The 24158-nt window shown below is 31.1% G+C and overlaps 4 protein-coding genes across 6 annotated transcripts; 3 read left to right on the forward strand and 1 right to left on the reverse strand.

Annotated features, from left to right (window-relative positions):
• Positions 1-669: 669 nt before the first annotated feature.
• Positions 670-2125, forward strand: LOC108462884 (GATA transcription factor 5-like). 2 transcript variants are annotated; one of them, XM_017762793.2, is made up of 3 exons: positions 670-805; positions 909-1195; positions 1288-2125. In XM_017762793.2, the coding sequence occupies exons 2-3, from the start codon at positions 923-925 to the stop codon at positions 1951-1953; spliced, it is 939 nt and encodes a 312-aa protein (XP_017618282.1). In that variant the 5' UTR covers positions 670-805; positions 909-922; the 3' UTR covers positions 1954-2125. The 2 variants fall into 2 exon arrangements, with proteins under 2 accessions (XP_017618282.1, XP_052880695.1); XM_053024735.1 differs by lacking the exon at positions 670-805 and having other exon boundaries at positions 836-1195.
• A 6624-nt stretch (positions 2126-8749) lies between these two features.
• On the forward strand, positions 8750-11475 carry LOC108462244 (cytochrome P450 84A1-like). The gene is made up of 2 exons (XM_017762219.2): positions 8750-9851; positions 10707-11475. The coding sequence occupies exons 1-2, from the start codon at positions 8895-8897 to the stop codon at positions 11382-11384; spliced, it is 1635 nt and encodes a 544-aa protein (XP_017617708.2). The 5' UTR covers positions 8750-8894; the 3' UTR covers positions 11385-11475.
• Positions 11476-12708: 1233 nt separating this feature from the next.
• Positions 12709-15824, reverse strand: LOC108461725 (protein FMP32, mitochondrial-like). The gene is made up of 7 exons (XM_017761648.2): positions 15349-15824; positions 14959-15090; positions 14795-14854; positions 13630-13706; positions 13486-13542; positions 13338-13404; positions 12709-13248 (listed from the first exon to the last, which is right to left on the reverse strand). The coding sequence occupies exons 1-7, from the start codon at positions 15487-15489 to the stop codon at positions 13129-13131; spliced, it is 654 nt and encodes a 217-aa protein (XP_017617137.1). The 5' UTR covers positions 15490-15824; the 3' UTR covers positions 12709-13128.
• A 5668-nt stretch (positions 15825-21492) lies between these two features.
• On the forward strand, positions 21493-24158 carry LOC108461950 (endoglucanase 24-like). Of its 2 annotated transcripts, XM_017761947.2 has the most exons (4): positions 21494-22106; positions 22513-22812; positions 22915-23076; positions 23232-24158. In XM_017761947.2, exons 1-4 carry the CDS (start codon positions 21660-21662, stop codon positions 23832-23834), a joined length of 1512 nt encoding a protein of 503 aa, XP_017617436.1. In that variant the 5' UTR covers positions 21494-21659; the 3' UTR covers positions 23835-24158. The 2 variants fall into 2 exon arrangements, with proteins under 2 accessions (XP_052880298.1, XP_017617436.1); XM_053024338.1 differs by having other exon boundaries at positions 21493-22106; positions 22513-23076.

The following is a 24158-nucleotide window of genomic DNA, read 5'->3' on the forward strand; positions in this document are numbered from 1 at the left end:
AGATAAAGAAAGCCTGACCCTTGGCGCGTGCTAATAAAACCTTCCAAAATTAGGAAAAAGAAAGAGCGGCAATTTGCGTAAAGGCCGAGATTAACGCGGCAAAGCAAAGCAAAGCAAAGCAATCCTAATATTGTAAATAACCTTAAAGTCGTGTGCTAAGTTCGGAAATTTCAAACCTCCCAAGAAAAATCAAAATGACGGCGGTTTCGAGGATAGTTCATTATACGTTTTTTAGTGTTTTGAACTTATCTTAGCGCCAGTAATCGCCTGTCACAATCTCCCGCTCACAGACCAATCATCAACAGCAAATTAACCAACTTTGACCATAAATCAAAAAGGCTTAATTCTGGTTTTAGTCCCTCTACCATGCTGAAATTTTAGTTTAATTCTTCTATTTTAATTTGACAAAATTCGATCTTTTATTTTTATAATATTATTATCAGTAGGTCTAAGTTGATAAAATCAATAGTTGTTTTCATTAAAATAATGACATTTAAACATTCAGTTGATGGCTTTAATTGTATGATTGAATAATAGTAAAAAATTCAAATAATTGAATTGTTAATTATTAAAGGTGGTTGCTTGATATAATAAAAGTAAAAGGATTAAATAATTAAATTTCAGTGAAAGAGGGAGTAAAATGAAAATTAGACCTAAGTAGAAATTTTGGTGGAGAGACATAAAAAAGGATAAACCCATTAACTCCAGCATTAGTTTCGCCCACGAACAAGCCTTCAACCATTTGCTCACCTTTTCCATCAGTTTAGTCTTCGTTCCTACATTTGTTCTTTATTTTCTTTACCAGGTAAATCATACTTTCATATAATATATATATATATATATATATATATTATTTATGGGGTTTAACTGAAAATTGATGTTGAATTTGATTTGGTTTTTGGGAATAGAAACGGATTGTTGCATGGATTTGAGAGCTTTGAAATCGAGTGTAAGAGAACTGACCATGCAAAACACCCACCACGTTTTCGATGATTTCTTGGTCATGAATGTTATGAACGGCGCCGTTGCGGGTGAAGATTTCTCCATCGATTGCTTCCTTGATTTCAATAACGGAGAATTTGATGAAGGTTCCGTTGAAGAAGAAGAAAAAAACTCTGTTTCTACTTCATATCAACAACGTGTTGCAGATGATGGTAGTAACTCTAATTCCACCAGTTTTACACTCTCCGTACCGGTAATTTTTCATTAATTTTAAGTAATTTAAAAAAAAAATCCCTCCTCTTTTTGAATTCAAAATTTTGAATTTTTTGTTTTTGTTTTCTTTAGGATGATGAAATAGCAGGGCTTGAATGGGTGTCTCACTTTGTGGACGATTCGGTACCGGAGATTCCTTTGCCATGCCCTGTTTTTAAGAAGGAAACTGATAACCATGCAGGAACTCGGTTTGAAGCGGAAACCGGCCCGGTTTTTGTGAAAACGCCGTCTCTTTCATCGTCGGTTCCAAGTAAAGCGAGGAGCAAGAGGTCTAAACCGACAGTCCCGACATGGTCGGTTGGGTCACTGCCTACTTCCGAGTCATCGTCTTCGACAGCATCATCTTCGAGTACTTGCTCGGGGTCTTCCATGACTTCTACGGAGTTGGCTAATGGTTTCAGAGTACCGCCGACAAAGAACCAGAAGAAAAAACCGGTGGCGGTTCAAGGTAGTGGGTTGTCAAGTGGGAACCCTTTCCAACGGCGATGCAGTCATTGCCAAGTTCAGAAGACTCCACAGTGGCGAACCGGTCCTCTTGGTGCCAAAACCTTGTGCAACGCTTGTGGGGTTCGTTACAAGTCCGGTCGACTTTTTCCTGAATATAGACCGGCTTGTAGTCCCACATTTTCCGGTGATTTGCACTCCAATAGCCATAGGAAAGTTTTGGAAATGAGGAAAAGGAAAGAACTGGCAGTGAACGATTCAGTCGAGTCAACCCGGTTGGTTCCGAGTTTTTGAAGTTAGGTATACTAGGATAGGTTTGAGGTTGGGGTTTAATTGTTATTGGATTAAATATTTTTAGGGTTTGTTATACTCTTAGTTTTAGATTTTTTTTGTCAATTTATTTACGAGTCTGAATTTTATGTTTTTGATATTTTTTTCATTCAAAATGATTCACTTGGCTTGAGAATGGATTTTCAAAATTGTTTATGCCGTAAATACATATATGTTATGATATTTTTCATTATTGATTCGAAACTTGAATACAACTTGAAATGTCAACTCTCGAATACATTAAGGGCTTGTAAGGAAGGTTTGTAAGCCAAGTTTGCATGTTTTTGAGTGTTTGCAGGTAGAGAATATGAAGTTAAACGACACGTGTTAAGTATAGAATAGTATACATGTCTGTTTGCGTGGAATCTATCTAAGATGTCATTTTGATCAACAATAACTATATCTTATAAATATTGAATCTCCTCCATCATCAGAACACAATAAAACAGTTAACAATATATAATAACGTTTTATGTTATATTCAAGTAAACATTTAATGTTTAAAATGAAGTTAAAATCCACCAAAAAATTTATTGATTAATATTTTGAAATTTTAATTAGATTATTATTAAAATTTAGAAATTAATTTAAAATGTTGGATGAAATTAAAATTTTTTATTTTTAAAGGTACGAAAACTTTGAAAAATAATAGAGATGTGATTTTTTGAGAGGGAGAAATGAAAGGTGGCCAAGTGGTTGGAATTTATGGAATAAAAAGGAAGAAAAATGGGGAAGGGGTGGGGTCGGAGGCAGAGTGGCCTGAAGAAGAAGCAAGAGGCCAAGACCATGTGTCTGCAAAGTCCTAAAAACATTGAACTGGACCACTTTTATGATTACAAAATGGTACATCTGGTAGGCCCAACTACTCTATCTACATTTCATTCTGATTGGGAATTCTAAATTACCCCTTGTTTGGTTTTGATATATATATATATATATTAGAGGTGATCATGGGCCGGGCCGGGCCGGGTTCGGGCCAGGCCCAAGTAAAATTTTAGGCCCGTCTACTAGGCCCGGGCCCGGCCCGGCCCGAAATATGGGCCTAAAATTTTACCCAAGCCCGCCCAAAATAAAATTATTAAGCCCGAGCCCGGCCCGGCCCGACCCATATTAATTTTTTTTCTTATTTTATTAAATAAAAAATTTAAAATATAATAAATCAAATATATTTAAAAACATAAAATAAATATTAAAACAAATAAAAATAATACTAAAACAATTCTTAAAACAATACACAAATTAACAATATAATAAAAATAGTTATATTAAAATTTAAAATAATTAAAATAAAAACAAAAATATATTAATATATAATTGGGCGGGCCGGCTCGGGCCAAAAACTCTTACTCGAGGCCCGCCCGCTTTTTTAAACGGGCCTCATTTTTTGCCCAAGCCCATTTTTGGCCTATATTTTTACCCAAACCCTCCCATTTTTAGGCGGGCCTTGGGCGGGCAGACCGCCAACCATGATCGCTCTAATATATATATATATATATATATATATATATATATATATATAAAATTATATATATTTTGACACAATATCTAGAACTAAGGGTAAACATTCGATCGAGTTGAGTCAAAAAATTTCGAGTTAATCGAGTTGACAAGTCTTATTTTATCATCCTAACTCGATTTGAATTTTTTTCGAATCAAGGGAAATTGTTTGAGTTAAATTAAAAAAATTAAACATTGTCAAATTAAAATATTGTTACAATATAACTAATTTCATGTTAGAACACATAAATTTAAAATTTTTTCAAAGCAAAATAATAAAAAATACTTTAGTATGATAAACTTGAATCATTAATTAACTTATTTAGGTCCCCAAAATTATTATTCTAGAAATTTTTAATTTTCTTTATATATATTTTATATTTTTTGAAATTTTTAATTTTTTCAAAATATAAATTTAAGAATTTTATAAATATTTTAATTTTAAAAATATTTTGATTTTTTTGTAAGTTTTGTTGAGAAAGAGACTAACTTATTCATTTTCAAATTTGACAAGGACCAAAAAGATATTTACACAAATCTGTTATTCGAATTATAAAATTCAACTCGATTTGAACTCGAAACTCGAATTACTTATTCAAGTTGACTTGAATAATTTGAATAACTCGATTCGATTAACTTAAACGAACTAAGATTCAATCGACTTGATTTAGATATTTGTTTTAAATAAATGTTGAAATTTCTCCCTTTCTTCTAAGAATTTGATTATAAACTCTTCTTCTCCTTTTTACGTCTCAATCCAATTCGTTGGACTTCTTGATTTGATTATAAACTTTTCATTTCTTGTTTTCATGTCTCGATTCAATTGGTTGGAATTCTTGATTTGATTATAAAAAGTTTACCAGTTAAATTCATTCAATTGATATCAACTTGAATTAATTAGAATTTAAAATGATTTGAAAAGTAATTTGAAATGATAGAATTTGAAGTGGTCAAAATCTATCCAAACTCGCAAAAGCAAATGACTTGAACCCGAAACTAAAAATAAGATGAACTCAAAACTGGCTTGAACGTAATACTTATTTATTTAACCTACGAATCTTTTATTTTTATTTATATGAGTTAATATTTAATACACTAGCGATCTTTTTTTTATTTTATTTTATTTCACAAACAGTTTATCGATGCGTGGAAGATTAATTTAGTAGTTAAGCTGACATAAATATTGTTAATTATATAAGTAGTGGGCCTTCATTTGAGGACACGTGCTTGTGGATGCAGTAAAGCCCTCTCAAAGCAACACTCTTGTCTTCCATATAATTTTTTTATGAATAATTTAATAATTTATACTATATTTTATATTAGTTTTAATTATTTCATGATCAAAATCGTCATATTCTACAAATAAAACTACAATTGTAGTCACAAAAATTGTGGTAGGCTGAAATTAAAAATTAAAAATAAATTTTGTCGATTAAGTCTTAATTCGATTAGTGTGTGCATTGTTATCAATATAGGAAGATATGAATTTAAGTGTATTGAAATGCATTATCTTCTTATTTATGGGTTTGGGAGAGACTATGGGTAGTTATAGATATTGTGTTAGAAAGAACAGATACGATCAGAACCTATAACGAGATTGTTCAAAAAATTAAAAATAAAATTCTCATCCAATTTGAAACGTATTTAGAAAAAAAAATCATATTCCAATTATATTCTGTACTTCCAATAATATATTTTAATTCTAATCATGATACTCATTGTCGATAACAAAGACAAATCTTTTCTTATTAGTACATTTTAAAGAGATAATAATTAATCATAAAATATATTTCATTCTTATGAGCGAGAATCAAAATCAGTATTGAAAACATAAATAATCAAAATTATCAAAATCAATTTCAATAATAAAAATTACACGATTTTGGTAAGATTGTTTTTTTTCTATCTTTTTTGGGTATAAAAGAAATATTGGTCGAAATATGACAAGAGAGTAAATACTTGAGCTGTAGACTTCCTTGTTTATACTCATTTACTAAATATATCCTTAATATTAAGTAATTAAGTTACTAAATCTTAATAGTAATTAAGTTACCATAAACCATAAAGATTTACCATCAATGGTAACAATGAAATTAACAATATTAATTGCGGATTGAGTCTTAACACGATTGGTATGAGTATTGTTGTCAGTGTAGGAGGACGTGGGTTCGAAAAGGCCAAGCGTATTATTAAAAATAACAGATATGATTAGAACCTATAATAATATTATTAAAAAAAAATTATATATTTAGAGCTTTGTGTTAAAATAATTTAAACTGAATTATTAAGGATTAAAAAATTAAATTAAATTCTTATTAAGATTAATTTTTTTTAATTATTTAACCAATGGATCAAAGCTCTTGTCAACTTTCGGCTTTTCTTCTACACAATTATATTAATGATGCCAAAGGAGTGAAACGGAGGTGAGTGTTGTCAAAGTCACCACTGTTCTACAGTTGACATGCTCTACTTCACCACCTGTCCCGCTACACTATGGATGTTGGATACATTTATCTACGTCCAAGTGCTCTCTGCTTCAATTTAATTTTTGTTACTTATCTTTAATATTTTCAACCTTTTTAAGTCATATTTTTTTATAATATGTTATTACATTTTTATCCTTTTAATAATTATATGTATAAAGATAAAATTGTAATTTCATATAGTAGATTTGGGTAGGATGGCTAAGCAATTACGATTATTGCTCCATACCCATTGTCCAAAAAAAATAATCCACCCCACCTTGTTCCGCATCCACTTCTAAAAAAAAAAAATTTCTCTAAATTTAAAATTTATTGAGTAGTTCGAGTTTTGCCATTCTAGATAATATTCTTAATTTACTTTTTATAAAATAAATAGTGCCTAATCACTGTTGTTTTATAATAGGTTAAATTCTAAAGATTGTCCACAAACTTATCGATTTATACAGATTCAATCCTTTTATTTTTATTTGTTCAAAATTGATATTTCTATTTTTCAAATTGTACATTTTCACCTATTTGGTTAACTTTTTTTTTTCCTTTTACTTCATTTAAAAATTAAGTATAATCACAAATTTAATCTTCAATCCTTATAACTATTGTCAATTTGACCCTATTTTTCTTTTTATTATATTTGACTTTCAGACTTTTATTTTGTCAAATTGGACAATTTTTGTTACAATGAACCATTAAAAAATTATACTAGCTACTAATATGACAGTTTACGTGGTAATTCACATTATTGATGTTAGGTCATAATAAAAGAAAATTCTAAAAAATTGAATTAATTAAAAATATTTTTTACTAAAATAATAATAATGTAACCATTATTTTTGCAGATGTAGATAAATCTCTTAACCCCAATTTGTGCTTACTGCTGTAATGAACAGTTATAGGACCGAAATGATATTAAAGATTAGGTTTTCAACAACAAAACGAAATACGTAGATTTTATTATAGGTCAAAAATTTTCGAATCTAAATAATTAAAATTTCCTCCCTTTATAAAAAAAAATTGAATACAAGAGAAAAACAATAAACTCATTCATTTAAAACAAATGACAATTGTCAATTGAGTCATAGTTCAGTTAGCATCGGTATTATTGCCGGTGTAAGAGGACGTGAGTTCGAGTGCATTGAAACACATTATCCTCTTATTTAAGGGTTGGGGAAGAACTACGAGTTAAAAAGCATAATACTTAATCAAAGAAAATGAAAATTTGAATATATCAGCACATAATTAATTCATGTTGTTGATTGAAAAACAATAGTTTGGAAAGAATTTTACATCTACCACCTCAAGTGTGGTCTGGATTTGAGTCGAGTTAGTCGCGTTACTATTAAGGTTTTACCCTCCTCTTGTAATTAAAAAAAAATTAAATATTTTAAGCAATTATTATTAGCACAACAAATTCAATATAGTATATGAATTTATTTTATATCTGGTATTGGAAAATTCACTCTTGGGTACTTAAAAATACCTAAAATTGGTTTTATCCTATGCCATATTTTGGGAAGAAAATTATCACATTTTATTTTTACCATAAAAATTATGAAAAAATACAATGTTTTATTAATGAAATTTATTAACTTTCCATTCATGATATTTGGCTACAAGGAAAAGGAAAAATGATTAATCAATTACCTAGTAGAGACTAAAAGTTCTAGTTTTAGTGCCTAATTTTGTATTCTAAATCGGTCGCATGATTGGAGCTATTTGCAAATTTAATTAACCCTGTTTAACAAATAATAAATTTATATGTCAACAATATGTTTTAGATTAATTAAAAAAGTTCTACATTATCGGTTTAACGACAAGTAACATTGTTATCAATTTGAACCTATTGATAACATTATAAAAATAAAAAGCCAAATTATACCAAGTTAAATATTTCTTTCCAATATGCAAAAAGAATAATTAATATTATACTAAAAATTCATGGTTAAAAATGCTCGTTCGGTTGTTACAGTAGACACGAGTATATGTATGGGTATGGGTCAATTTAATTAATTCTGAAATTTAACTTTAAAGTCCATATTGGGCCTCTAAGCTTAGTCTTTTAAGGCCCATCACACATTAATATTTGATTATTATTAAAGTTATATAATTAAAACTGAAAAATACTTTGTTAATATAAAGTATAACCTTATGGCTTAAGGGGCGAATTATATGAGATACAATTTGACCAAAAGGCGAATGTTATACAATATGGGCACCAAATCTAAAATATATGATAATTTATATATAAAATTTAAAAATCTAAAAATTTCAAAGGGGCGGTCCATCCCTAAGTAGAAAGATTAAACTAACAAATTTCGGCTGTAATAGTATTGCACTCATAAAGAAAGAATTCATATTTGAACCCTAGAAACAATATTTTTAGGGTAGTAGCCATAAATCTCGAAAGAATTAGTCTTTATAAATCGTAAAATTGACATAAAAGATATTGTAATTTGTACTAAATTAATTATAATTGGAATATTGTAATTATTTTATTATAATTATAAAAAAAATAGAAATGAGAAAATCACACTAGGATATTTAATTATGACTTTTAAATTAATTTTTATTTAAAAACTTAAAATTTCTTGTAATTACGTAATTATTATTTTAGTGTAATATTATATGTTATTGCAATTATTTCATGGTGTCGAAACACATTTTAAATCCCAAAAGGACTAAATTAATAATTATACCGAAATCAATTTAAGAAGAAAAAAACAACCCTCCAAATATAGAAGTAAAATGTAGCATTAGCTTCTATCAAAAAAAAAAAAAAAATGTAGCATTAGCTGTCACCTCCTTAGAAGCCCTCAACCCTTTGAGTCTTATGTCTTGAACTATTAGAGTGTTTAGACTTTAGCCCTCTGTTAAGGCTACCCCTCTCAAGCTCTTAAATAAACCAGCGATTATCTGTATCTAAATTTCATGAATAATCTAATGGATTCTTTGCAAACTCTGTTATCTCCTCAATCACCCCCCATCTTCTTCCTTGTTTCAGCACTGTTGGTTTCCTTTGTTTTCATGTTCGGGCTCCCCAGGAAAACCCCATACCCACCAGGTCCCAAAGGCTACCCCATCATCGGCAACATGATGATGATGGACCAATTGACTCACCGGGGCCTAGCTCACCTATCTCGACAGTACGGTCACGCCGGTCTCCTCCACCTAACCATGGGGAAGCTCCACATAGTGGCTGTATCGACGCCGGAGATGGCGAGAGAGGTCCTACTCACCCAAGACAGCATATACTCGAACCGACCCGCAAATGATGCGATAGTGTATTTAACTTACGATAGAGCTGATATGGCCTTTGCCAACTACGGTCCATTTTGGCGTCAAATGCGTAAAATCTGTGTCATGAAAGTGTTCAGCAGGAAACGGGCGGAGTCATGGGCCTCCGTCCGTGAAGAAGTCGGCTCGACGGTTCGAACAGTGATGAAAAGCCTGGGTTCGCCTCTCAACGTCGGGGAGTTGGTGTTCGCTTTGACGAGAAACATTACTTACAGAACAGCGTTCGGGTCGTTTTCGCGTGACGGGCAAGAGGAGCTCGTGAAGATATTGCAGGAGTTTTCGAAGCTATTTGGGGCATTCAACATAGCGGATTTTTTTCCATGGATGGGATGGATCCATGGGGGAGAGTTTCAGAAGAGGTTGGTGAAGGCTCGGGCATCGCTGGATGGGTTCATCGATCATATTATCGATGAACATTTGGTGACGAGGGAGAGGAGGAAGACGGGTGATGATGCAGCAGCCAAATACGATGACGACATGGTGGATGAATTAATGGCGTTTTACAGCGAAAATGTTTTCAAAGGAGATTATAATGAGTCCTCCAATTCTTCCATTCAGCTCACCAAAGATAACATCAAAGCTATCATCATGGTAACATCTTTACACCTACATATACATATAAACACACAAACATAGAGATACAACAATGACTTGAATCCCATTGATATATTCAAACTATAGATGTATATCTCTATAAAATCGTTAATTTAATAAGTAATTTTATATGATATAATCTAAAATAAAAATTTTACTTTATTTTTAGTTTTCATTTTTAAAAGTTATGTCGCAATATTTTATTTAAAAAAATATTTTAAATTTAGTTACATAAGATTCGACGTTTCATTTAACGGTTTAATAAAAAAATACTTGATTGATATAACTTAGATAGTTTAAGATGTACTTAAAATATTTTAAAGTTTAAGAACTAATTTAAAATGAGGATCATAGTTTAGAACATTTAACTCTTTTTAATTATATTTTTGTTTATTTTAACCACTAATTTATTACAATATTGAGGAAACGAGATAGAAAAATTTATAAACTCCGTATTATCTAGATATTAGATAAAACAAAATTTTAATCACTACTTTAAAATTAGAATTTTAAATAAAATAGGACTCAAGATGAGGTTGGGGCGGGATATACAAAAATCGAGCTGAAGATGGCACGGCAAAAAACCTTCTCATTACGTTGCAATCCCTACAAAGATTCATGCATGTGGTGAACAATGATGTTTTTATTTGGTGAATTTTAATTTTGGTTTCTCTATTATATTAAAATTTAAAATTTAATTCTTATATCAAAATTATAATTTAATATTTTTAATTTGGTACTTTTAAAATAGTAAATTTATCAATTAACTCCTTCAAAATTTATGAAATTATAAGTTAATATAATAATTTCGTCTATGATTAAAACAATTTTTTAACTTTTGCCCCTCTGTAGGACGTAATGTTTGGTGGAACTGAAACTGTGGCGTCGGCAATAGAATGGGCAATGGCGGAGCTAATGAACAGTCCGGAAGAGCTCAAGAAAGTTCAACAAGAACTTAGTGACGTGGTTGGATTGGAGCGGGTCGTCCATGAATCGGATCTTGAAAAGTTAACCTACCTAAAATGTGCCATTAAAGAAACCCTACGTCTACATCCACCTATCCCTCTCCTCCTCCATGAGACAGCCGTGGACTCCGTCCTTGGCAGGTATTGGGTACCCAGGAAATCGCGAATAATGATCAATGCATGGGCTATTGGGCGTGACCCGTCATCATGGAAGGACCCGAATGTGTTTAAACCTAGTAGGTTTTTGGATGAGGGTGGACCTGATTTTAAGGGCAATAACTTTGAATTCATTCCATTTGGGTCGGGTCGAAGGTCCTGCCCGGGAATGCAACTCGGGTTATATGGGTTGGAGTTAAGTGTGGCTCATTTGCTTCATTGCTTTAACTGGGAGTTGCCTAATGGAATGAAGGCCACGGAGCTTGACATGAGCGATTCGTTTGGACTCACTGCTCCACGAGCGACTCGACTCGTCGCTGTGCCGAGTTACAGACTGAGTTGCCCATTTCCTCCGGAGTGGAAAATGAATGGGATTGAAAAGGCAGAAATAGAAAGCAAAGCAAATTAATGGAGTTAACTGTTGTTCTGTTGGGTTTTTTAAAATAAAATAGAACCCATGTTTTAAATATATTTTTTAAATAAATTATAATTACATTAAATTTACATTTATTTATTACGAAATTTATTAATTTTGTAGTTATCATGTCATATTGATTTAAAATAGTGTATATAATTTATATTTATTGAACAATTTAATTTTTTTCATATAAAATAAGTTGTTTTCAATTTTAATTCACATAAAATTTAACATGTATAATCTATATCAATAAAATATAACAGTTGAATTGTTAGAATTTTAATCTACAAAAATATATAAAATCGGTGTAAATGAATATTTTCCCTACACTAAATATTAAATTTATAATTATCTTAATACTATAATATGTTTTCAAATTAGATTTGTTAATGGACCGGGTCACTCGAAGGCTTGACTGAAAAGTGAGAGGATTTGCGCAAAAATATAAATCCAAAAAATGAGTTTGGGAAAAAAAATAAGACTTATTTTTTAAACAGGTTAGACTACTAATAAACTTTTTTGACTCAGATCGGCTCGAATTTATAAAAAAATCTACTATATCTTTGTTGTTCTGTCACTGTTTTTCATTGTTTTACTATTATTTCGCTATTAAATTATCGTTTTTTATTATTAATTTTGCTACTATTTTAAAAATATTTGCTCACCAAATTGCATTTATCTTAGTGTTATTTAGTATATTTTTAATTTTTTCAATTTGTTTAAAAATATTTTTATTTTAATATTTTAGTATATTTGAAGTATTATATTTTTTAAATTTATTTTATATACAAAATAATATATATTTTTAATACGGTATTTTTTAATACGGACAGGCCGAGCTGAACTCAAATTTTAGCATTTTTATCCAGTCCATACTTAATCAAAATTTTAAACTCATTTTTCGAACTAATCTAGCATAAAAACAAACCAAAATTTTTACTTTATCCAACCCATGAACAACTCTAATAAAATTTAACAGACTATATAAAAAAACGATATAGCATAAGAGGAAATATGAGTTAAAAATATACAAAATCGTGCACCTTTATATATAACATAAATATAACATATAATCATAAATAGTAAAAACTAAAACCAACATTCTCAGTTAAATCTTCAGCTCAAGTCAGTAGAGAACGAAGAGAACCAGTATATAAAATTTACTGTACCGTTTGACATAGTAAAATATTCTTATTCTTTAAAAAAAAAAAGAACCTAATAGAATAAAAAAGAAATAATACGAATCATGCTTTTGCAATAATCAAACAGTAAAAACAAAAAGAGGCCAAACAAATCATGTATAAATTATAATGAATTAATCATAATTTCACATATTTCTCTTTTTTTTTTTATTCTATATCCACGTATATCAGCTAGCACAAAAGGCAAAATCATCAGTTCGATAAAAAGAAAAACCAACTTAGAAGCATAACACAATTGCACCATTGCCTGGGGTAGCAATGTTGGATGATTATCTCTTTGCCTTTCCTAGAATACAATAACAGAACATACGGAGTAAATCGAATAAGTCGTGCTTAATCCTAAAAGAAGCACAAATAATTGTTCCGATCAACTGGGATTTGTCATTCCTTGCCAATTATACGAAAAATCTTGTAACCATTAAGTAATTCCCACCCTTTTTACTCCCAAAGCAATCCAGTTGGCAGAAAAAAAAGAATGATGATATTGGAGGTTCATGTTGGAATAGTTGGCACAACTTAAAGCAGATGCGAGACTACATCAAGATGCGCAGTACAGCTAGCCCAACGGCAGATATGGAGACGAGGGTACCTATGCAGTACTTAATTACATCATATTTCGCAGCTTCTAACTGGGCTCTTAATGCATGAATTTCCTGCAGATGATTCATAACATCATGTTTATGCTGCATGTCAAAGTATCTAAATATAGACTTTCAAATGATATAAGCAACCAAACGCTCACCCTATCTAGCTTGTTTGTCAGGTTGGTAGTTTCTGCATTCTGATTGGCCAGTTCATCACGTATGCGCCTAGAATCAGTTAGGAGTTAAGAAAATAAAGCAAGCAAGTGCAATCATGAAGAGAAGCAACTGAAAATAAAGTCTACCTACCCTCTTTCAAGATTTAAATCCAGACGCTGCCCTGCAGTGACCTTATCAATTTCATACCTGTTAGAGAGATCAGTTTTACAAAATCAAGCTATCAAATTTTTTGGAGAAGTATTAAACAGTTCAACTCTAATCCAGAGAACATACCTTAGTTCACTTCGCATCTTCTCAATGTCACCTCGAAGTTTCTCAGTTTCACGTTGCAACATAGAAAAATGATGCTCCTGCATTACAAGGAAATAGCCATTAAGAAAGAATAAATGAGTATGAACTACAGAGAACATTAAGAATCATTTATTCCAAGAAAGACATTTACATGAGAAAAAGAGGAAAAAAAAAAAAAATTGGCCATCAAAGAACACTAAGCAAGGAAGAGGCATGATGTAGCTCAGATTGCAATGAACACAACTATATTTCAACTGAACAAATCACTAGTTCTGGTTTCACCAGCATGACATCGCAGTAAACCCAAAGAACCACATATTTTAGCCAAAGAAAGATGGAAAGGAGTAAAAGTACATACAAGGGCAAAAATATTTGTGTATTTTTTTATATGGATGAAGTTGTTAATTGACTGCAGAAGTTAAAATATACAGTGAACTCTGCAAATGAAATCTATTCACATGAAAAATCTTTCCACAAAGGGTTCAGTATGATAATTTCAACATTGATCCGATTAAAGATCTACCAAGAGAGTATCTCCATTCTACACAGGCACTCCATCTTAGGATAACTTTTGAACTTAAAACTTAATATGTTGTCAATAGTTAAGCTTAGTTTAGTTCCAAAACCTCATGGTTTTCTTTTGCCGAAGCATCGTCACCTGAACTTCAAATATCCATCTAATGCTACCCCAACTTGTAGTGTTCTCTAGCCTACATTTCACCATTATTACAAGATTTGTCATTCCCACTTCCATCTTCTTCACCTCTTTCTTTATCTACATCTGAGAAAGGGAAAAGGAAAAAGTGCTAGGAAAAAAGAGGCACTAAAAAGCACATAGTATCTGGATAACCCCGAGCCTACCCAGCCTCACAAATAGCAATATTGAGTTGACACACAAGAAAGGAACAAAATGAAACAAACACTTATGCAGTGTTACATCATTAGTTCAAATTGAACTAGGTACGAGATTTCAGCGTCTGCCACTAATGAAATTTCTAAAGAATCCCAAATATTAGAGTCAATAAGAGACAGATTGAAGTGATCACTTCGTCAAATGGCAAGTTCCAAATAATGATATTAGCACATAACATAAATTTCTTCCTTCTTCTTTGCCACTTAGTTTTTTGTTAAACGTATAAATTTGTACCTGGGAACTTTTTACTTCCGATTTAAACTTGGACAAATTGGCTTCTTGAAGCATCTCAGACTACAAGAGGTAAAATAAAGCAAAATTTAGTATCAACACACTCGCAATGAACACAAATGATCTAGAAAACATGGTAACAATTACAAAAACATCACCAAACTTACTTTCTGCATTTCTGCCTTTGAAACAAAGGACTGGGACACATTCTCCAAGCTGTCGTTCAATACTTCCGTGATTGCTGATGTTATTGCCTCCGCTTGTTTTGATGGCACGCCTTGCGCTTCCAAACTCCGAACCTATTAGTATAAAAACAACTGAAAATTAACAGAGAAAACCCAAATCCAAGAGTTCCATTACTAACTTTTTTCGTAAAATAATCAAAATAAATGCCGAATCGTTAAGCAAAAAACGATTCCAGTCGAATTAACCAGGAAACAGATTCAAATTTACTTTCCTAATCGAAAGAGATTAAATTCGTCGTTATTCCTAGGTTTTCTCGACAACCAAACAGGAAATTGAAACGAAATAAAGTAAGGAAAAGGTAAATGACGTACCAGAGCCAATGTATCGACGAGAAATGCACGCTTTCCATTGGATTTCACGAGTTGAGAAATCTGCCGGTGCCCGACCCTGTTCACAATGGAACTCGAATACGCATTGAACCCTAACTGTACCACGCGCTTATACGCGCTCATTTTGGCTTCGAATCTAAAGAAAAAGGAAAAAAAAAAAGAAAAAACGAAATTGGACACGAGGAAAAGGAGAAAAACTCAATGATTCCAATCGCCGAATGAAGAAGAGAAAAAATATTAAAAGAAAAAGACAATTTTATAGAGACGCCATGATCGATTGAAAAGAATCTTTTCTCTTCCTTTGCAAGAGGCGGAGAAAGACGCGGCTTATGGGGGAAAATGGTTAGTTGAGAAATAGGGAAGGAAATGGAACTTAATTGTTGAAATATGTTGGGAATTTAGGATTATAATTAAAAGCTTTATTTTTTGTTCCTCTAGTCTTCACATATTTTCAGTTTAGTCTCTTTTATATTGGATCATATTGAGTATTTATGCGTGTATCATCTCCAAATGGGTTAAACTATGTATTTATATTATACGGTTATTGGTCATAGATGTGATACAATAGGTAGGTTAACATGCACATCGACACATATCTTATCATAATGTTAACATGTGTTTATACGATGTGGGTTTGCCTATATGATGGTGTGGACCCAAATCGTGCGATCTCATAAAAGGGTGCGAACACTTTACACATGAACTCAATGTACGAACCGTATAGAGTGCGGGTCAGAACCCAATCAAATAGCGGGCCAATAATAATAAATATCATAACTGATTATATGACATTTTATTAAAAAAAAATCCTCATGTAACCAATGTTGCATGGGTGAAATGCGGAATAAGCAAATAAAATATTGAATTTGAGATTATAAAGCTTTCGATTCTAAATTCAATATCGCTATTATCGAAACATAGAATAAAAGTAAATACTTCTCTTTTGCTTACATGGCTTCCACACGGTTATATGATCAAACTTTTTTTAGAAAGAAAAAACTGCATAATTCAATTTAATGAAATTATTTTAATGGTACTATCAATTGGATTTCAATGATTAAATCTAAACAATAAGATAATGCATTCCTGCAATTACAAATAAAAGGACTAAATTTCAAATACTTGAAAAGTAAAGAGATTGAAAGCAAAATTAGACCTAGACTGACGTATGGGGAATAGTTTTGCTTCGTCCCAACAAAAGGAATTCCGTCTAGTCCATTTCCGATTTCCTTGTCCCTCAAGTAAAAATTTGTAAAAGCTAAATTATTAAATAATCTTATATTTACTTTTAAAAATAAAAAAATAAAAATTTTAATTACTCTTATATATATATTTGGTAATAATTAACCTAAGTATTATTTTTCTTTCAAAATTACTTAAAATATTATTTCTTTTATCCAAGCATTGATAGTAAAAATTGTTTAATGGTTTTTTATCAATATATATAAACCATATATAACTGATATTTAAAATGATTTTATGAAAACTTAAAAGTAATTATTTATTAAAAATAAAATGTTGATATAATTGATATTTTTAGTACTTTTATAATTTTACAAATGAATTTTATGTTTGGAATTTACTTGTAAATAGAAAAATTAATCCCTTTACTTAAATTTCTTCAAATTCAGTCCTCATAGTTTATAAAATTAAATAGTTTGTCTAATTATTGATAAATATTAATGTTGTTAGAATCGAATCGATTAATCTATTTGATTGGTGCCTGAAAAGATTTAGAACCGTTGTTAACTGGTAATTAAAAATCGAAACAAAAGAATAGCTAAAAACGTATGTACCGATTTTAAAATATGTTTTTGGTTATTTATTTATTTATTTTGGTTTATATGTATTATCCAAAATATAGAATTTGTGTTTATTAATTTTTCTTTTTTTTTTTTATTCTTTTGTACTAATTGAGTCAAAAATTGATAGACTAATTGATTTGATTACTTGTTTGATTCTTACAACGTTCATAAATATATGAACTTCAACTATTGATTTGATGATCAGTGCCATTGTCTTAGGGGTAAGCAAAATCCGATTCGATTCGAAAAACTCGATAAATTTTTAAATTTTGAATTAAATAGTTCGAGTTATTTGAGTTAATCAAGTTATTTGGATAAACTCGAATAAACAAATTAAGTTTTTCGGTTTAACTCGAATATGAATTACAAAATTTTGAGTTATCCAAAAATCCGAATACGAAAATGTAAAACTACACTATTTTGATAAATGTTTACCTTTTTTAAAGTTAAAAGGCAAAACTATGTTGTTTTTTTATAAATGTTTACTCATTAAGTTAAAAGGTAAAACCATTATATTGTTTATGTAGTTAAATAATTTTCTACTTCGTTTACTAGTTAAATAATTGGTACATGTAAACGCAACATTGAGTATAAATAATAGGATTCGTTAACTAGACTCGACTTGACTCGAAATTTTTTGCCTCAATTCAATCTGATTCGAAAAAAATTTAAATTGAGTTCGGTTGCTAAAATATGATTCATCAACTCGACTAACTCAAAATTTTTTTCTCGATTCAACTTGACTCGATCGATCAAATACTCACCCCTAAATTGCTCCCAAAATGATAAATTTTAAGTGCTCAACATTAAAAAAAAAATTGATATTTTTCCAATTGAGTTTTATGATTAATTCGTAACACCAACCTAGTGAAAGAATTTATAAGTAGAATAACTATCTTTATCTATTTAGAGAGTGTTTAGATGAAGAATTTAGAAATTGAAGATTTTTAAAATGTTTGCATTTTAGATTTCATCAATTCAAAATGCTAACGATTATAATTATTATTTTAAATAAATAATAATTTAAAAAATTTTAGGTATTAGATTTTAATGAATTAAAGAATAATAATTATATTAAACATAATATAAAACATATTCAAAATGTATATCATTATAACTATAAAAATTATAATTAATTTTAATAAAATACTCTTTTAAATATATATTAAAATTAAATAAAAATGATTTTTGAAGTTTTAGTATTTATTAGAGGCCATGTTTATTAAATGCAATAAAATTAGAAAAATTAAGTGGAATTTGAATAGGAAATTGAGATATTAAAATTCCTCTAATTTTGAAATTTTTCAAAAATTTTACTTAAATAAGTAAATTTATTTTTATAATTTTAAAAACTTTGATACAAATAAAATTATTTCTTTAAATCCCTCATTTAAACACACCCTTAAAAATTTATTTAACACATACCTAATAAATAAAATAAGTATTAAAATGGGCATTTGGCAATATTTTAACTTTGTTTATGAAATTAATATATTTTATTATCAGTCTATCAAATGCTATTTTTTTAACATTCAAATTAAAGTTAGATGGTTATTCTATTATTTCTATATGTGAGTGAAATAAAACAATTTTATAAATAAATTTAAGATAGGGTTAATATTCGTACATTAATAGTGTATTTTTATTCTACAAATCGTTTTAAAAATTATCATGTGTCATTTTTTAAATATTTATTTATTTTAAATATTTTCTGTACCCCAAGACATATGATAATCCCTTGACTTATAGTCTAAAAATTTCACTAACAATGTACTGAATATTTTCCTTTTTAAGGTATTACCATATGCTTTTCATAAAAATAAAGGGTAATCTACAAAAATAATCACTTTTGTTTGCCTCAGGTTACATTTTAGTCACTTATGTTTGAAATATTACGTTTTAGTCACTTATGTTACTATTTTGTTACGAAGTGATCACTCTACCGTTAAGTTCCATTATCTCTCTAACAGTAATCCTACGTGGCAGTCCAACTAGATTTTAGATGCCAACTTGGATTTCTAAATGGGATGAAAAAAATTTTAATTAAAAAATTAATTAATTAAAATTTTAAACCTAAACCTTAACTAAAAATCTGTTCATCTCCTCTTTTAATTTTTCTTGATCTCTTCTTTTTCAATGGTTTTTTTTCATTTGATTGGAAAAACTATTATTAAGATTAAAATAGTTGAAATCAAATTGACTACTTCATAAAGATGGATTCAATGGAGGGTTCGGTATGTCTTCTTTGCATTCCTCTATCTCTTTTATTCAATCTTGAAAAACAAAAGATTTGATTTTTTTATTGTTTAATGAAAACCCTAAATTAAAATTCTTAATATGAATATTAACAACTAAAAGAATTTCAAATCGAAAAAAAGGATACCCACAAAGGATTGTGAACAAACAAGTCGATTCGGATAAAAAAATCGGATTGAGAAACTAATTATTCAAGAATGTGAAGAATTGGAAAATATAATGATTAGGAACAAAAATGATTACCATATTCTTATTTATCGACAACCACTTCATTTTAAGTTTTAGAACATAAATTTGTCGGTCAAGAAGACATACTTGGACCTTCCATTGAATCCTCTTTTGTTTTCATACGTGAATAATTTTTTTTAATGATAATAGCTTTTTTAGTCAATCGAAAAAGAAAACTAAAAAAAAAAAGGAGATGAACGGTTTTTTAACTAAGATTTAGGGTTTAAAATTTTAATTAATTAAATTTATTTAATAAAAAATCTATTCTCATCCCATTAGGAAATCCAAGTTGTCACTTAAAATCTAGTTGGACTGCCAAGTAAGATTACCGTTAGGGAAATAACAGAACTTAATGGGAGAGTGATTATTTCGTAACAAAATAATAGCATAAGTGACTAAAACGTAACATTTCAAACATAAGTGACTAAAACGTAACCTGAAACAAACAAAAGTGACTATTTTTGTAGTTTACCCAAAAATAAAATAAAAAAAAGACAAGTAATAAAGTGACACTTGTAAAACTCCCAACCCACTTCTAAAGTATAAAAAAACTCTACTAACATAATATCAAATAATTATCCTAATATCTCAAATAAAAGTTTTTATTTCACAGCGTAATTATTCTTTTTTTTTTAATTTATTTCTCAAGATATTTATCGAAACAAACTCAATAACTATTTTTTACATCCTTTAAGCTTGTTAAGAAAATAGATACTGATCACAAAATTTAAAACTACTCGTAATTAATTATTTTTTATTTATGTATTATAAAAGCATAAAGCAGCAGCACCGCCCCTTTTGGCCATGTTGGGGTATGGGATAAGAATATATTGCAGCTCTTTGTCCTCACCCTTAAAATGTTACCTACATTCTTGGATACCCCATTTGCTTATCAAATTTCAAGACAAAACCTCCAACATTTCTTTTTGTTGAAATATATTATAATATAACATTCTACACTCTCACTTACTCCTTATAAGCAGAGAAATTTAATCCTTATCTGTAAATATTACATCTAAAATCTCAATACGAAACAATACCTTAACTTTGTTAAGAGTAATCGATTAATTATTTGAGGATAACACTTCAAAATTTTTTTAAAGGAATCAATATCGTCACATTAATTATATATATATATATATATATACTTTCAGTGATTTAACCCTGTGATTTAATAACAATCTACTAAATAGATATAAAGTCAGAATTCGATTACATATTATATATGTTCAGGCATTCTCTTCTTAATTAGTTCATAATAACCCTAAAATACCTCAAAAAAAAAATTATGCTATCTATGGATGTTTGCTTAAGAGTTGCTTCCTACAATAGGCAAGTTATCTCGGGGACACTTAGCAGCCTCGAATAGATGCTCGTGTTATGGTTCAACAATTGAAACCCTAATGCACAGTTTCTGAGACTGCTTAAAGGCCAGGGTAGTTTGGGTTCGACTGACAACAACAAAATAACCTAATTCATTTTCTATACATCTGTTACTGAGGTTTATTAGAATGTAATGGTAGTTTTGGGCGAATCACTATAATAGCAATTTGGTTCATTTGGTTAACCGTAATCTGTAATGCTGTCCCTCGTTCTGCTCTTATGAGTAAAGTGATGGAGCCAGCAAGCTAGAACTATTGAACATACGACTTTGCAGTACATATAAGCAAATAGCATTCGAATTTGGGTATCTAAAGAGTAAAAGCCAAATGGTCTCCTAGTCCTCCACCTACACTCCATTGTCTGCTTTGGCCGTATTTGTTTTACTTACCAGCAAATTGTGCATTCACGTTTCGCGATGCATGTGAACTCCTTCACTGACAAATATAAAAACCCCAAATAAGTGTCGGCGCTTTCGCTTTCCCCACTCCTACTCACATTATAAGCAAAGTCTTTCCACTCTCCCTCGTGACTTCTCGTCCCCCCCTTAATCTAATATATAAAAACCAGGCATTAAAGCAAAAGACCCAGACACCCCAAATCCTATTCCTCAAAACAAACCACATGAAATTCCATTATGTTCTTCTTTCTCTTCTTCACCATCATCATCGTCAGCAGTTTTTTCTTTTCGTTTCCCTTGTTTTTTCCCCTTTGGTTCGTTGCGGTCACCATGATTACTCCGATGCATTGTCGAAATCGATTCTGTTTTTCGAGGGGCAGCGTTCTGGTGTTCTGCCCCGGGACCAACGTATGAAATGGAGGGAGGATTCGGGATTGAGCGATGGCCGTTCCATGTACAACATGGACTTAACTGGCGGATATTTCGACGCCGGCGACAATGTTAAGTTCGGTTTCCCGATGGCTTTCACGACGACGATGTTGGCTTGGAGCGTGATTGAGTTTGGAGAATTAATGCCGCCAAGTGAACTTAGAAATGCCCTTGTGGCCATCCGTTGGGGTACTGATTATTTGCTTAAAACTGTCTCTCAGCCTAACCGGATTTTCGTTCAGGTATTTAGTAAACTCCATTGCAGTTTAAGTCTAACTTCGGATTTTGCTCATCTCGGTTGAGTTAAAATTGTTCATTTCTTCTACACTGTACTCTTTAGTGCTCTGCTAGTAGCAGCAACGGTAATGGCCCTTTCATTTCAGTGGTTTGAGTGGGTAAAAACGTGATTATCGGCTATGGTTCTAGTGCATGGTTGTCGTTTACTAACAAAATTTTCCCGGAAAATCCTACTTTTTTTTTCTTCCATTCTTGGGATACGCATTTGACAGTAGCCACCTGCTCTTGAAATTTTTGTATGGGAGTTGTTGCTAGCTAATAGCAATATCATCTGAAGAAAAGAAACAGAACCCAAAGTGAAAATGACATGAAATAGTAATCTAAGTAAATCAATTTTTCTTGTGAATTTAGGTTGGAGATCCATATAAGGACCATAACTGTTGGGAAAGACCCGAAGATATGGATACTGCGAGGACGGTTTATGCAGTGGATGCACCGAACCCGGCTTCCGAAGTGGCGGCAGAGACGGCGGCCGCTCTTGCAGCTTCATCCATGGCGTTCAGATCAGTGGACCCAGGGTATGCCCAGACATTGTTACGGAATTCTGTTCGGGTTTTTCAATATGCTGACAACTTTAGAGGTGCTTATAGTGACAATTCTAATGTTCGAGACGGTGCCTGCCCATTTTACTGCGATTTTAGCGGCTATCAAGTAAGTGAAAAATTAACTAAACTCAGTGGCGGCCCGCTGGCAGTTGCCGGCCACCCTAACATGGAAAATAAAACTTTTATAATTTATAAAATTTTTAATCAGGATGAATTACTATGGGGAGCAGCATGGTTAAGGAGGGCCTCGCAAGACAACTCTTACCTTAATTACATCGAAATCAATGGCAAAACCCTTGGTGCCGATGACAACATCAATGAATTTGGATGGGACAATAAGCATGCTGGTCTAAACGTTCTTGTCTCCAAGGTCAAGCCTCCTCTAATTTAACTTCTTTTATTTCGGTCTAATTAGGTCAAATGAAAGTAAATGTATCAAATCGCAAATTGTAACATAGTAGAAGGACTAAAATCATAATTTAGAGATTTTCTTTGGGACATCACATGGGTCCCCTTGTTTTTCAGGAAGCTTTAGAAGGAAACATGTACTCCCTGCAATCATACAAGGTGTCAGCAGATAGCTTTATGTGCACACTAATCCCCGATTCATCGTCGTCCCACATCGACTACACTCCCGGCGGCCTCATCTACAAGCCCGGAGGCAGCAACTTGCAGCATGCGACCACGATTTCGTTCCTTCTGCTCGTTTACGCTAATTACCTCGATCGTACTTCACAAACAGTCAACTGCGGTAACCTAATTGCCTCCCCGTTATCTCTTCGAACTATAGCAAAGAACCAAGCCGATTACATTTTAGGTGATAACCCAAAGGGGTTATCGTACATGGTTGGTTACGGAAACCGATTCCCGCAACGGATTCATCACCGAGGGTCGTCTTTACCGTCGGTGAAAGATCATCCTCAGTTTATAGCTTGCAAGGAAGGTTCCACTTATTTTAATTCAACTAATCCTAACCCAAATGTTTTGGTTGGTGCAATTGTTGGAGGGCCTGGAGAAGATGATGTTTATGATGATGACAGAGCTGATTTTAGGAAATCAGAGCCTACTACTTACATTAATGCACCCTTCGTGGGTGTATTAGCCTATTTTGCAGCTAATCCCAACTAGCTTAACCCCAAACTCTAAAAGCATAATCACTGGTTTCCCCTTTTTATTAAAATCCCTTTGTTTTTGGGGGCTTTTGATAGTGAGAAAAGAAGGTTTTTCTCACCTGGAGTGTGAGCAAAGGAGGGAAGAGAGCAGTAGTTGTTGATTTTTTTTAGGGATAAATTTGAAAATTATATATCAATTTTGATTTAACGTAATTGTATATATAAATTTTAATTTGGTGCGTAATTATACAGATGAAATTTTAATTGTAATTTAAATGTATATTTGAAACTTTAATTTTGAATTAATAATTAGACCAATTTTAGAGAAAGAAGGCAAAAA

The sequence above is a fragment of the Gossypium arboreum genome, chromosome 13 (genome assembly GCF_025698485.1).
Source record: "Gossypium arboreum isolate Shixiya-1 chromosome 13, ASM2569848v2, whole genome shotgun sequence".
NCBI classification, from domain to species: Eukaryota; Viridiplantae; Streptophyta; class Magnoliopsida; order Malvales; family Malvaceae; genus Gossypium; species Gossypium arboreum.

Bases quoted from the DNA above. Each gene is read 5' to 3' on its own strand.
- LOC108462884 (XM_053024735.1), top strand. From the start codon at position 878: ATGTTGAATTTGATTTGGTTTTTGGGAATAGAAACGGATTGTTGCATG. The intron at 1,196-1,287 runs GTAATTTTTCAT...TGTTTTCTTTAG, and splicing joins GTTTTACACTCTCCGTACCG to GATGATGAAATAGCAGGGCT.
- LOC108462244 (XM_017762219.2), top strand. From the start codon at position 8,895: ATGAATAATCTAATGGATTCTTTGCAAACTCTGTTATCTCCTCAATCA. The intron at 9,852-10,706 runs GTAACATCTTTA...GCCCCTCTGTAG, and splicing joins ACATCAAAGCTATCATCATG to GACGTAATGTTTGGTGGAAC.
- LOC108461725 (XM_017761648.2), bottom strand. From the start codon at position 15,489: ATGAGCGCGTATAAGCGCGTGGTACAGTTAGGGTTCAATGCGTATTCG. The intron at 14,855-14,958 runs GTAAGTTTGGTG...TACCTCTTGTAG, and splicing joins CAAAGGCAGAAATGCAGAAA to TCTGAGATGCTTCAAGAAGC. The intron at 13,707-14,794 runs GTACAAATTTAT...CTTGTAATGCAG, and splicing joins CGGAAGTAAAAAGTTCCCAG to GAGCATCATTTTTCTATGTT.
- LOC108461950 (XM_053024338.1), top strand. From the start codon at position 21,660: ATGAAATTCCATTATGTTCTTCTTTCTCTTCTTCACCATCATCATCGT. The intron at 22,107-22,512 runs GTATTTAGTAAA...TTGTGAATTTAG, and splicing joins CTAACCGGATTTTCGTTCAG to GTTGGAGATCCATATAAGGA. The intron at 23,077-23,231 runs GTCAAGCCTCCT...CTTGTTTTTCAG, and splicing joins TAAACGTTCTTGTCTCCAAG to GAAGCTTTAGAAGGAAACAT.